Here is a 12,771-nt window from a genome sequence, read left to right as displayed (position 1 = left end):
CTGATGAAGATGTTGAACAGTGCGGGTCTGAGGACCGAGCCCTGTGGAACCCCACTGCCCACATCCCTCCAGGTTGAAAATGACCCATCCACCACCACTCTCTGGGTGCAGCCCTTCAGCCAGTTGGCGACCCAATTGACTGTGTGGGTGTCGACACCACAGCCCCCCAGTTTCTTAATGAGAACGGGGTGAGAGACAGTGTTGAAAGCCTTTCGAAAGTCCAGGAAGACTATGTCCACTGCTACCTCTGCAACTAAGGATTTGGTGATATGGTCATAGAAGGCCACCAGGTTGGTCTGATTGAACCTGCTGCTAATGAACCCGTGTTGGTTGCCCCTGAGCATAATCTCCCCTGCTGGCCCCTCGTGGATATGCGCCAGAATAATTTTCTCAAAAAGCTTGGCCAGGATAAAGGTAAGACTAACTGGCCGATAGTTTCCTGGGTCCTCCTTCCTCCCTTTTTTGAAGATGGGAACCACATTGGCCCTCTTCCAGTCCTCTGGCACCATACCAGAGCACCACGAGTGCTCGTAAAGCCATGCCAAGGGTCCCGCCAATTCCCTCAGTCAATTCCCTCAGTATTCTAGGGTGGAGATCATCCGGACCAGCTGATCTGAATATATCCAGTCCTTCCAGAAGTTCCCTAACTAGTTCCTCACTAACCCTTGGCCTAGGTGCACCTCCCCTGGGATCTAAGGGGGGCCCAGAGGAGGGGTTAACTGTTCCATAAAAGTTACTGTGCAGTAAATGTGCCTTCTGAATCCTACCCCTACCCTCCGATGTATCTACTGTTCTCCCCAACTTGGTATCATCTGCAGGCCTGCTGAGGGTGCACACCATCCCATGTTCCAGGTAACTGATGAAGATATCAAACAAAACCAGCCCCAGAACCAATTCCACTTGATGCCAGCTGCAAACTGACTACTGTACTTTGAGCCTGATGATCCAGCCAGTTTTCTATCCACTTTACAGTCCATTCATCAGACCTGTACTAACTTAGCTAGCTTGCAAGAATGTTATGGGAGCAAGAGTCTTGTGGGAGATGGCATCACAAGCCTTGCTAAAGTCAAGGTATACTACATCCACTGGTCTCCCCAGTGCCAGTCACAGAGCCAGTCATCTCCCCCTTTGCTCACCAGGATGCAGGTCCAGATGTGGCTGTCCCCCTGCACTGCTTTGTGGTGCTGAACAGCCATGATATGCCGGTGCCCTGCCTGTGACATTGTCTCTTACTCCCTAATCATAGTCTCCCACCCCTACTGGTGCCCCATCACAGCCTCCTGGCCCTGCTGGTGCCCCTCACTGCCCACCCACAACCACACCTTTCCACCTACATGGTCCTGTTGGAGAGGGCCCCCAGCCGCCAAGGCTATGGGGCCAGGGACCCGTGTTCACAGCCCCCTGCCTCTCACAGCAGTGCCTGCCACCCATGGGAGTCAGCAGCTTCTGTTGTGGAGGGGAGTGGAGTGAGGACCTTGGCTCCCATTTCCCCATGGGTGGCACAGCAGGAGCAGAGCCTGTGGGACAGGGGGGGCAGATGTGGGCTGCTCACTTCAGGTTCAGGGACCTCTGCTCTGCTGTCTGCCTCCCCAGGGCCTCTGCAGCTCATTGGGTGGGACCCAGCATGGCAGGGCAGAGCAGGGCTGGGTGCGGAAGGTTGTTGCTGCCACTGGGAGTCCCAGGTCACCATGGTGAGGCCTGCCCGGCCTGCCCAGCAGCAGTGAAGAGCACAACTCCTAGCCACCACCCCTGCCGCTGCCAGGTGCACAGGGAGCACCTCATCATGGTGGCCCAGGACTTGTGGTGGCAGTATCAAGTGAACCTGCCTCACTCTGCCCTGCCACACCAGGTCTCGACTACTGAGCCGTAGAGGCCTAAGCCTGCAGCAGGCAGTCTGCTCTCCCTCCCTCCACACAAATCTGAGCAGCACATGCCCCCCACCTGCCCCCCCATGTCCCTCTGGAGTGTGGACAACAGCAGGGAGCCAGCCCCTCCCACTGCCCCCCAGAAGAGCTGCCCGCAGCCCCATCCTACTCCCGTCCTGGCCCTGTGGTTACGTATTCTGGCCCTGGACCTCAGCCCCATGCATCACTTGAGCTGGGCAGCAGCCCCGGCCCCAGCCCCAGCTCCAGCCCTGCCCAACTCCCTCTCTCCCTCACTTTGGGGGCTTCAATTCTGCCTCCTCCCCCCATCCCCAGACTGACCTGCAGGGAGCTGCTCTCCAGGCTGCCTGGTAGCTGTGTGCATGTGTACATGCACACGTGCAAATGGCACCCCCTGCTGATCACCCTTCTCCCGCTTCTGCCAGCCTTCAAAACCCACTGTTTCCTGCATTTTTCTCCTTTAAAGGAGAAAATCTGTTTTTCTCCTTAAAATGACAAAATCCAGGTTTTTCTTCCTAAAGTAAAAAAATCTGGGTTTTACTGTGTTTTTCCATGGTGAATGGAAAACCCTGCTAATCACCTTCTTCTCCAAGTACTTAGAAATGGTTAGGACCTGTTCCATGATTTTTCCAGGGACTGAGGGGAGGCTGACTGGTTTGTAGTTACCTGCATCCTCCTTCTTCCCTCTTTTAAAGATGGGCACTATATTTGCTCTTTTCCAATCATTCAGAGCCTCTCTGAATCACCATGAGTTTTCAAAGATGATGGCCAATGGCTCCGCAATCACATCGACCAACTACCTCAGCACCCTCAGGTGCATCCTGTCTGGCCCCACAGAATTGTACATGTCTAGCTTTTTGAAATAGTCCCTAACTTGCTCTTTTGCCACTGTTGGCTGCTCACCTCCCTCCCTGACTGTGCTGCCAGGTGCAGTAGGCTGAGAGCTGACCAGACCTGTGAAGACTGAAATGAAAAAGCATTGAGTACTTCAACCTTTTCTGCATCCTAGGTTGCCTCCCCCATTTAGTAAAGGACCCACACTTTCCTTGATCTTCCTCTTGTTACTGACATACTTGTAGAAACCCTTCTTGTTACCATTCACATGTGTTTTGTTTCAAAGCACACTGCCGCCATTTTCTCAGCACGGAGACACACTGTGCTGCTGATACACATGATGCGTGAGGCTGCCAATTTATGTGCTCCAGCAGACTTGATTAATCGTGTGTGCTCCGATGCGCTTTCCAATGTGTTGGAGCAGGCTCCCCGCGTGTGTGTAAATGCCCTCTGAGCTTACAGTGACTTAGGAAATCTGGCTCCAAATGCTTGAGTTGTCAAAGGAAATCTATGTTCCCATAAGGTTAAACTCTTTTGTGCTTTTACATTTATTCTCTACTTTGGGTCCTGGCTTGTGAATGTGTGATATGTTTATCTTCATCCAGCTACAGCTAATGTGTGGGCCAAGAAATGATCTCACCACCACCCTATAGCCAGTGACTTGGCAAGAGAGCAAATCAGAGCGGCGGCCACTTGCAGAACCTGTTAATCCTGAGAAGCTTCTCTCTTCCGGATGTTCTTGTCTCTATGTACAGCTGCCCATGCTCAATAGCCTTACTGAAACTCCTTGCCAGTCAGTCAGCAGGATGTGCCTGACAGCAGCCGGACCTGCCTCTCTCCCCTAGCCCCCAAAACAAAGACTGAAAGTGATACCGCTCTGATGTTCCCATCATCTGTTGGCCATGTGTGCTTAGGTCCTTTCTGAACCCTGCCTGCTATCTTTTGGAACTGCGGAGTGAAGCACTAACCAATTCAAGGCTTTATAGCACTATTAAGGTAGTAACCTCTGATATAGCAGTTATCAGCACAAAGAGTATCAACAGCTAAAAAAAAATCTTAATAAACCATTTTTGGAGATTACTGGAAAAGGCTGTCAGATTGTGCACAAACATGGTAGATTCTCAGCTACAGCTCACCCATGTAGCTATGATAACATAGACCAGAGGAGCACTCTCCCCTGGGATTTGATGGCATCAGCAATAAGACATTCATTTTCAAGCAAATTTTCATATTTTCAAAGTGCTTAGAGTAAAAAAGAAAAATATAGATAATAAGCTACACAATAATGAATTGTTTGCTCACCTCTTTTGAAAACTTCATAGCGGATGGAAAATCCTGCTCCATGAGTCTCATAGTCAGAAACAAATCTGATAAAGAGATGTGGTCCTGTAGATACCACAGGAGAGGGAGCAATTTTTCCACAGAACTTTCCCGAAGAGCGTCCATTTGCATTATCTCCATCAATCACTTCAACATAATCATACCTGGTGGATAAATGGGAGACAGAAACTTTCAACTTCCAGGAAAGAAAGAGACTTAATTAATTTAGAAACCATAACACAACAAAGATAATCAAGAAAAATGCCAGCTTGCTTGGAAACTGCATTATGCTGAGAGATGTAAGTGAAATGAAATAATTAAAATGGACTACATCATGTCTGTAGACATCATCTGGCAACATGGAACTATTAGGAAGAATGCTGTCCATTATGCTTGCAGACAATGTCAGCTAAAGTAACCAATTAACAAAAAATAGGAAATCTCATGAGCACAATTCTGTATTATTAAATTGTGTTTCTTTGTCTATGGTGGTGTTGTTATCAATACATAATGCATAGCATTCTTTTCAAACTGTGAAGTTCTGTTATGAATTCAAAAATGTCTTGTTGGCTGGAGCTCTGTGAACAATACTTTGATTTCTGTATGCTACCCTCTAAACATATGTCCACAGAATAATAAATGAATCCCTAAACATTTGATTTTGTTCAAAACTCTACTGTGTTCCAAGCCACTGGTAGAAAATCTGTCATTTTCCATGTTAGAAATAAAGCAAATCCCCGAATCCACATTTTAATCACAGCAGTTGATTTTTCTCAGATAAAATTTATTCATTTAGTAAATATTCTTGTTTAGTTATTTGAATCAATGTGTTTTTAATGCCTTATTATAATATTCAGATTCATTTAGCATATGGAACTCTGGTCTAGGTCTTCATCTTTTCTTTCTCTCTATATATACATACAGACAAATTCATCTATAAACTAAATTAAAACTATGGCATAATGGGTAATAGTAAAATTTTGCTTCAAGAGAATAGTGACGCTCTAGCATTTCTTGATACTCTGAATTAGAAATAACACCTTCAAGGACCTGATCCTGCAAAGCTGACTTTAACTGGCACTGAGGGAGATCAGTAATACCTGAAACAGCCTTCTCAGAGAAATAATAAAGACGATCCATTTCAAAGATACATTGGTGAGTGATTCTGGAGATTTGCATTGCCCTTGATAAAAGACAGGGCACAGATGTAATTGATGGCACCAGATTCACTCGTTCCTAAAACTGGGTGGTCTTCAGAACCTGGGTGTCATGTTGGACCCTTTTTGAATCATAACGACAGGGCTGAAACAATGGAATGCTTTTGTCTGCCTGGCAGTCTGTGTTTTATTGTGTCTCAATCATAACGCCTTTTTATTTATCAAGTTGCTCCTAGTCAAACAATCTCATTTACTTTTCATTATCCTACTACAGTTAACATTAAAATGTTGCCATTAATTTGCTTCAGCTTTTTATTTCACTGTTATGCTCATTGAAATGTCCCAGGATATATTAATATACCACAAATGGCTAAAAATGGCAGTAACATAAACTGCTTCTGACAATTTTAAAGAGATCAGAGGAAAAAATGTCTTCATGATGACCAATGTCATCTTTAACAACCCTGTTCCAAACTGTCTCAGGCACATTACTTATGTTTACATGAAGCCCCATGAGACAACTGCAAAGATGATATCACTAGTTAAAGTGGACGGCTTAAGGCTCTTTAAATTAAAAATGACATTACCTCATCTGTAAAAATTGTATGCCAGCTTTGGTGTATATCAAGTAGAAAATAAAGCTGACACTGATGGAACTGTAAGCATTAACATATGTGAAATATTGTGCTAACTGCATTTCCTCTGATGCATTTTATTTATTCTAGTAGCAGTAGTTCAGATTGTTAGCCTGCCTCACTGTCCCATTTCAAAGTGATGGAAACACAAAGAGGAAATGTTCACTTTTGACATACTTTTACAGATGTTTTGTCTGACCTACAATTGGACTTGTGACCTTTGTTAACCTTTTTTAGATATATAAAAGGGGCTTTGGGGGTGAGCTGGGGGAGGGTACACTTAAAAGAGGTTTTAGTTTTTTTTCTTGCTGTTTTGTATCTGTATAAGTATCTTCATGAATATCAACTCTGCTTATTTGGAAAGACCTACTGGGTGTTTCAAAAGAAGCGTATTACTAGTTCTCACTTATAAGGAATGGATAAGAAAGTTACATTTTCACAGTGACAGCATTTCACTGAAGTCAGATTATCACTGAAGTCAAATAATCGGCATAACCAAATAAGAAAAAGAGTTTTTTAAATAGCCTGATGTAAGGTCTTCTTTTGCCTGACTTGCTTAATGCCAGCTTTCTAAAATATTTAAGTGTCTTATTCCATGGAAATTAATGGGAGTTAGGCATTTAAATACCTTTCAAGATTGGGGCCACAGTGTATACTCTTGAGTTACATTCTCTTTATTACTTTTTCCAGTTAATCTGTTTCAGAGTTTGGATGCTGTTTCGGTGTTTCGGGCATAGGCCTGATTCTCTTTAACGGGGAATCACTAAAATGCCTATAACTTTGTAATTTCTTGCCTGATTCAGATGAAAATTGCAGGAATGGTAGCCCCTTCTGAGGGCATGAACCCTGCCAAGTGTCAAGGAGATAGGTGCAGGGGTGATTGTGAAAGTGCACCTCAAACTGTTCAAAGCAAAACCAGCACCAGCACTCAAATCTGCTCAGAGCACCCCATGCTGAGTGCTGGAAGGCACCTAGTGCTGGTGCTGGCCCCAGCCGGCAGCAACAGCCTGCTGTCATCCTGCACACAGATCCAGGGGCCCGCGCCCCCCGGGAAGAGTCTGGCACAGCTCCGCAGTCCTCCCGGGGGGTGCGGTCCCCAAGGTCTGCGCACGGGATGACAGCATGTTGCCGCTGCCGGCTGGGGCCAGTCGCAGCACCAGTCTTCCCAGCATTTGGCGTGGGGTGTGCTGAACAGACTCAGATGCTGGCGCTGGTCCCAGCTCTGCATTCAGCTCTGGGGACATGCAACCCCTGGGAGGGCTGCGGGCTGTGCGGGACTCTTCCCGGAGGTGCAGGCCCCTGGATCTGTCGGCAGGATGACAGCAGGTTGCTGCTGCTGGCTGGGGCCAGTGCCAACACCTGAGTCTGTTTGGCGCAGCCTGCCCCAAGTGCCATGCTGTCATCCTGCATGCAGATCCAGGGGCCCACCCCCCCAGGAGGGCTGTGGGGCTCCTGGAGGGTTTGGGCCCCTGGCTCTGCATGCGAGATGACAGCAGGCTGCTGTCCCTCCCCCAGAGTACTGAGATTGGAAGGGACCTCAGGGACAGATCACAGACACTGGCCAGCTATAGATGTCCATATCAGAGCAGTCCTTCTATCCCTCTTCCCCCTCCCTCTTCTTAGTTTCTGTTTCCCTGAAAGCTCAGCTCCAAAACTCCAAAATTTTCCAAAACTTTCCAAAACATTTTGGATGGTTTCATTTAGTTTTGGAGATGTTTCAGAGCCTTCTGTTTCCATTTGGATTTGGTGTTTTGGGCACCAAAACAGACCAAAACACCTCTGAAACAAAACAGCTGCTGAAATTTTGCACAGCCCTAGTAGGTAGGAAGCAAGAGATAGCAAGAGATGAAAATGAGGGATAGTTTGAAGAGTAGATGTATAGACAGAACAGATCTTTACATTGCAGGGGCTCTGTCTTTTGTTTTACAGCCCCAAATCCTCTTCTGCTGTATTTGATAGATGAGTTGCTGTACCAGGGGAATGGTATGTTTCTTATGGAAATCATATTACCCTGGATTACACTGTTTTATATTTGGAAAGGAAGTGTTGCTGTCAGTTTAGCACTTTTTCAAAATACCACCAAACAGAGACCAAAGTGTATCACAAACAACAGTTCCTGTGAATAGAAGAATGTACAGTCACAACTTGAGAGTGGTGTTATTGCCAAAAAAACTCAGTAAGCAGCTTGCATCTCCCTCTGGACTTGGTACCAGTTCCACTCCATAAGTTTGTCAGTAGAAAATGCTGTGCCAGGGATGCAGTTGGCACATTGGCATCCCTCTGAGGAGACTGAATATGTCACCTCAGCCGTGCACCCAGACGGTCTTGGCTTAGGGCCTGGAGTACTGAGTTTGCAAATTTGGAACTCCCAGTCGGCAATTCATCGCTCTGTTACTGCTGCCAATTATGTGGCAAATATTTCTTGTAACGTTATAGTCCTTTAGGGCCTAGACATAGAAATGTAAATATAAATATAGAGCTAAATGCTACTTGAAGCATTTCCTGAAATATAGGGTATTTAATGCATTTAGGGAGAGAGGAAAGAGCTATCTTAAGTGTGGGTAGCATTTTAATATATGCTTGGAGGTATTGTATTGTATTGTTATTGTAGAGAAGACTCTAGGCACCTTATACTTGATTCTGTAGTTCTTCTGGAATCTCCCATTTCTGGCCTCTTTAAAGACTTCAGATTGCAGCAAAGCTCCCAATTTCCTAACAGGGATGGATATGGAGATCTCTGCTGAGTGGAAGCTTGTTTAAGTGCAATACAAAGATGTCTTACGCTGTTCCCCCTTGCACTCAGTGGCCGAACATGCTGCTACTAGACAGTCCTAATTTTATGGTTCAATAAAACAATGTCTGGGAAAGATTCCCATTGGAATGATGAGAGAATATAGAATTCCTCAAAGAATTCTTAAAGGAATTGCAAAATAACTCTGTCTTTTTTGTGTTATGGCTGCACATGAGTTATAGCTTTAGGGGAAAGGCTAGGCAGTACCTATAAAAGAAAGAAGTAGACAATGAGAAATGTAGTCAACCTCAGAACACAGATTTTGGAGAATTCCTCATTCCCAACTTCAAATAGGAGATTACAGTGCTTTACTTGTGTCTGTTTTTGCTTCTGAATATGTTAGTGACCCCTGAAATGCACTATAGCAAGTCCTGCTATTGAAAGTAAAGTCAAACTGCTATAAAGCATTGTCTGCTGCTGAAGTCAGCTACTGTAGGAAGTTACTCACAATTTCTGGAGGTTTTCCTATTATTAAGGCAGCAGGAATTTATGACTTTTTCTTTAAAATTTGCCTCTCAGAGTCAAACAGTATTCAGCTGAATTCTAGAAATCTGCTCCTTGAGTGACTTGACCCTATGAACCAAGTAGTGATTGACCAAACAAGTGTTATGTAGACTTGCATGAACCGTCTATGTATTCTGCAGCCTGCTGTAATTTGTTCCTGTAGCCTGATCACTAATAATTTGGTCATCCACCTGTAAGAGATAAAAGATCTTTGCCAACAACTGCTCAAATATCCCTGCAAACAAAGAGTACTATAGAGTTGTATTGGACGCAGGTGAGGGCAAAATGGTCACTGGAGTTTTGGGTGGGTTTCAGCCTCCCAATCACACTGTGTGTGTGGAACAACAAAAAGAAATGTAATGTTCACTTCATATGGCTGTATTTCATGAATTGGTATTGGATCTTTTTAGAGACAATGAAGCAAGTAGAATTTACACTGAACAGTTCTGTATTACAAACAAGCTGCGGGGGTGGCAAGGGGTATTTCCCCAGAGCATTGGGAAGTATGTGTTTCCCCGGAGCATTCTGGGAAGTTCATTAGCACTTCGAACTTTTATGATGATCCACTTCTTCCTATTAGTTGGTTTAGAATGAATAGGTCATGCTATCTTTTATAATGAGAATTGTTTTTGCTTGGTTTGCCTGCACAAGCAGTATTTTTTTATTGACCCCACAACTCTTGCTTTAGATAAACAGAAGGGCACAGCAACAGGAAACCTAAAAAAAGAGTTTCTAGTTCTACTGCATCATAAATTTGTGCACCATCACTGACTGATGGTTAACTGTGTGGAATTTACTGTGTCGCTTGTGACACAGGCTAATTTGTATCCTGAAGCTCAAAGGACAAGAAGTGCAAAGACTCCAGGAATACCAACCCAAGTCCCAGTTTATTAGCTACAAGAAAAAGTAACAAACACCATTAAAGAAATTAAGTGCAAGGCAAACTGTGTCCCCTTCTGGCCCCTACTTCAGTGTCTGCCAGTCTTTCTTTCATCAGAGCTTTTCACTAGAATGGCTGTCTCTGGTAACTGATTTAATAGCCTAGAGGGGCTATCCAGTATTTACAGAGGTGGAATGCTATAGTGCTGCTCTACAACTCTACATCATTCTACTGCTGCCAACCCCAAGCATTCAGAAATAAGAAGTCAGGCTTCTTCAAAACAGGAGGTCATAAGAGCCCTGTATTCAATTCAAGTCCCTGATGTAGGAACTGCAGACAGCTATAAGGCTGGCTTTCGATAATCTCCCCTTGAGGCCTGTTGTACAGGCATGCTAGGATTGGAGCCCTGGGGTGGGAAGGATACTCTGGAGCATGCAGTACAATAAAGATTCATGGCAACTCTGGAGCCCATAGAACAAGTCATGGCAACTGCCATGACTGAGAAAACTGCTTAGGGCACAGTTGTGCTATGCCCTCCCCAGGGGCTTCTGAACAACTGAGGATCAGGAGCAAGCAAAGGTGGCTTAAAAGCCTCTTACTATGCCTTTCCCCTGTGCTGTGCATTCTGGGCTGTGCTTCTTAGGAATACAGTACAAAATCTAATCCCTAATTTATGCTATCTAAAGTGACAGGTATTTACACAAATTTACTTAAATATCCATCATGTTGACAGTCTCTCTTGCTCCTAATAGATTTTTGTGATCTCGAAGCTATTAATTTTTATGGAGTGTATGTATATGCATCTGATTGAGTGTGTTCAGAGTCATAGCCAGGCAGCTCTATGTCCTGGGCAGCTGTGGGACACCCAAGGCAGTGCTGACTGCTGTGGTGCTGATCTCAGAAGCATGATCTGCCACAGTTATGGTAATACCTATTTTTTGCTCCCTCCTCATATGCCAAAAAAGGGTGGTGCTCAGAGCTGCTTCCCTAGTTCCCCCCACCTTTGTTGTGCTACTGTGTGTGTTCAACTAAGGTCAAATCCTGCTAATTTTACACAAAGAAAGGTCCCATTAGCCACCACTCAGTGGGTGCGTCTACATGAGATGCTAACTGCACAGTAGCCGAATAATACTGCACAGTACCACATCACAGCACCAACAGTGCTAATATGCTACTGTGTAGTAGCATATTAGGTGGTCACCAGTGCTACTGCTCAGTAACTCTGTTACTGCACATTTAGTTAGTACTTGATTATACAAGTATTAAATAAATGTGAAGTAACCACTGCACAGTAGCATCTCATGTAGATCTGCTCAGTAATTCACAAACTTCAGTACTTTACAATGAGATTCCACAAAGCATGAACTAGTGTGGGCTTATTGTTCTACCAGACAACAAAATAGCATAGCAAATAAAAGGAAAGATAAGAGAAAAGCAACTGAATAGCATTCAGTGTTGTGAATGTCATAATTGTATGATGAGTCTCACAATATTTGGTGTTTTTCTTGAACCTCAGCTTCTTGAACCTCATGTAATTATTTATGAACCTGAGCTTTTGTTAAAAACAGTACATTTCTAGCTCTGAAGATAACAGGGAAAAGCTGAAAATATGACCCAGGTTCATCATAAAGATTTAAAACCCAGAAACAAATTAAAAGAGCACTTAATTAATAATTATGTTTTAAATCTCATTATTTTTCATAATTTCGGTGCTTGACTCATGATTTTTGCATACTCAGATTGTCAGCACTGAAGAGCTAACCCAGTGGATAGCTCATCTTGAACTAATTTATATCCAAGCAGTCTCATGGGGTACATACAACCATTTGCTGCACCTGGTCTAAGTTCATGTGGCTAACTTTAAGCTGCATGAGTGTAGACTGGGTGTACAGTTGCCAGTGCCAAGAGCTGTTTGGAGAAGTCAGGGTGGAGGGATGGCCAGGAAGGACGCGGGGCTCGTGAGTCCACAGGAAGCTTTGGTGGGAATGGAGCCAGGGGGGAAGCTGGTCGGGATCAGAAGGCGTGTGTAGAGAAATTGGAGGCCCTAAATTGAAGCGGTGGGTGTTTAAACCCACCGCTTCAATTTAGGGTGAAGTAAAACCCCATGTCATGCACACACCCCACACTTACTTGCCTCTCCGTTGGCAGGGAGGGGAGGGCGAGCTGCCAGCAGGCAGAGCAGTCCCTGGGCTGCAGGGGGGTGGTGCTTCCTTCCACAGCCGCAGCGCCTTACCCCCCAGGTGGCACCCGGTTCTTGTGGACCCAGGGGAAACAGCAGCTGCAGAGGGAAGCACCAGACCCCCACACACCTTAGGCAGGCAGGCAGGCTCCAGGGTGGGGGCGCGGGGGAAAAAAATCAGGCTCACCACTTTTCTTGGGTGGAACCTGCCTTCCTGGGCTGCTGCCAGGCTGCCTGCAGGGCTTTCACAGAGCCACGGAGCTGCACAGAGCCCAGTGCTTCGCTCTGCAGCTGTAGGGGCAGCAAACTAAAACTCTTCAGAGGAGTTTTAGTTTGCTGCGCCCCAAGTCTTTTAAGGTGCATTACACCGCTGAATTTCCTACAGCGGCTGGAATTAACGTGAAAAAACATTTATCCTGCTTTAAAGTGTTGTGCACACATGCCACTCATTTTGTCTACACGTGGCCAGAGGTGCTAGCAAGTCTATGGGGGAAGGGAGGTTGGTGGGTCCATGCAGGCATGTTGTCCATCCAGGGGTGGGAGGGTCAGGGGACTAAAAACAGCATGGTCAGGGTTGGGGCAGGGGGT

General features: G+C 45.4%; 1 protein-coding gene across 1 annotated transcript in view; it reads right to left on the bottom strand.

Moving 5' to 3' along the window:
• NRP1 (neuropilin 1) overlaps positions 1-12,771 on the bottom strand; it is a 180,954-nt gene that overhangs the window by 100,323 nt on the left and 67,860 nt on the right. Inside the window, exon 3 of the mRNA XM_019507950.1 lies at positions 4,020-4,201. Within this exon, the coding sequence (XP_019363495.1) occupies positions 4,020-4,201 (182 nt within the window). The remainder of the gene's footprint in view (positions 1-4,019; positions 4,202-12,771) is intronic.

This window comes from Gavialis gangeticus, unplaced genomic scaffold (genome assembly GCF_001723915.1).
Source record: "Gavialis gangeticus isolate Ggan-Ray unplaced genomic scaffold, GavGan_comp1, whole genome shotgun sequence".
In the NCBI taxonomy this organism is placed as follows: Eukaryota; Metazoa; Chordata; order Crocodylia; family Gavialidae; genus Gavialis; species Gavialis gangeticus.
This window is presented reverse-complemented; position numbering and strand designations above follow the sequence as displayed.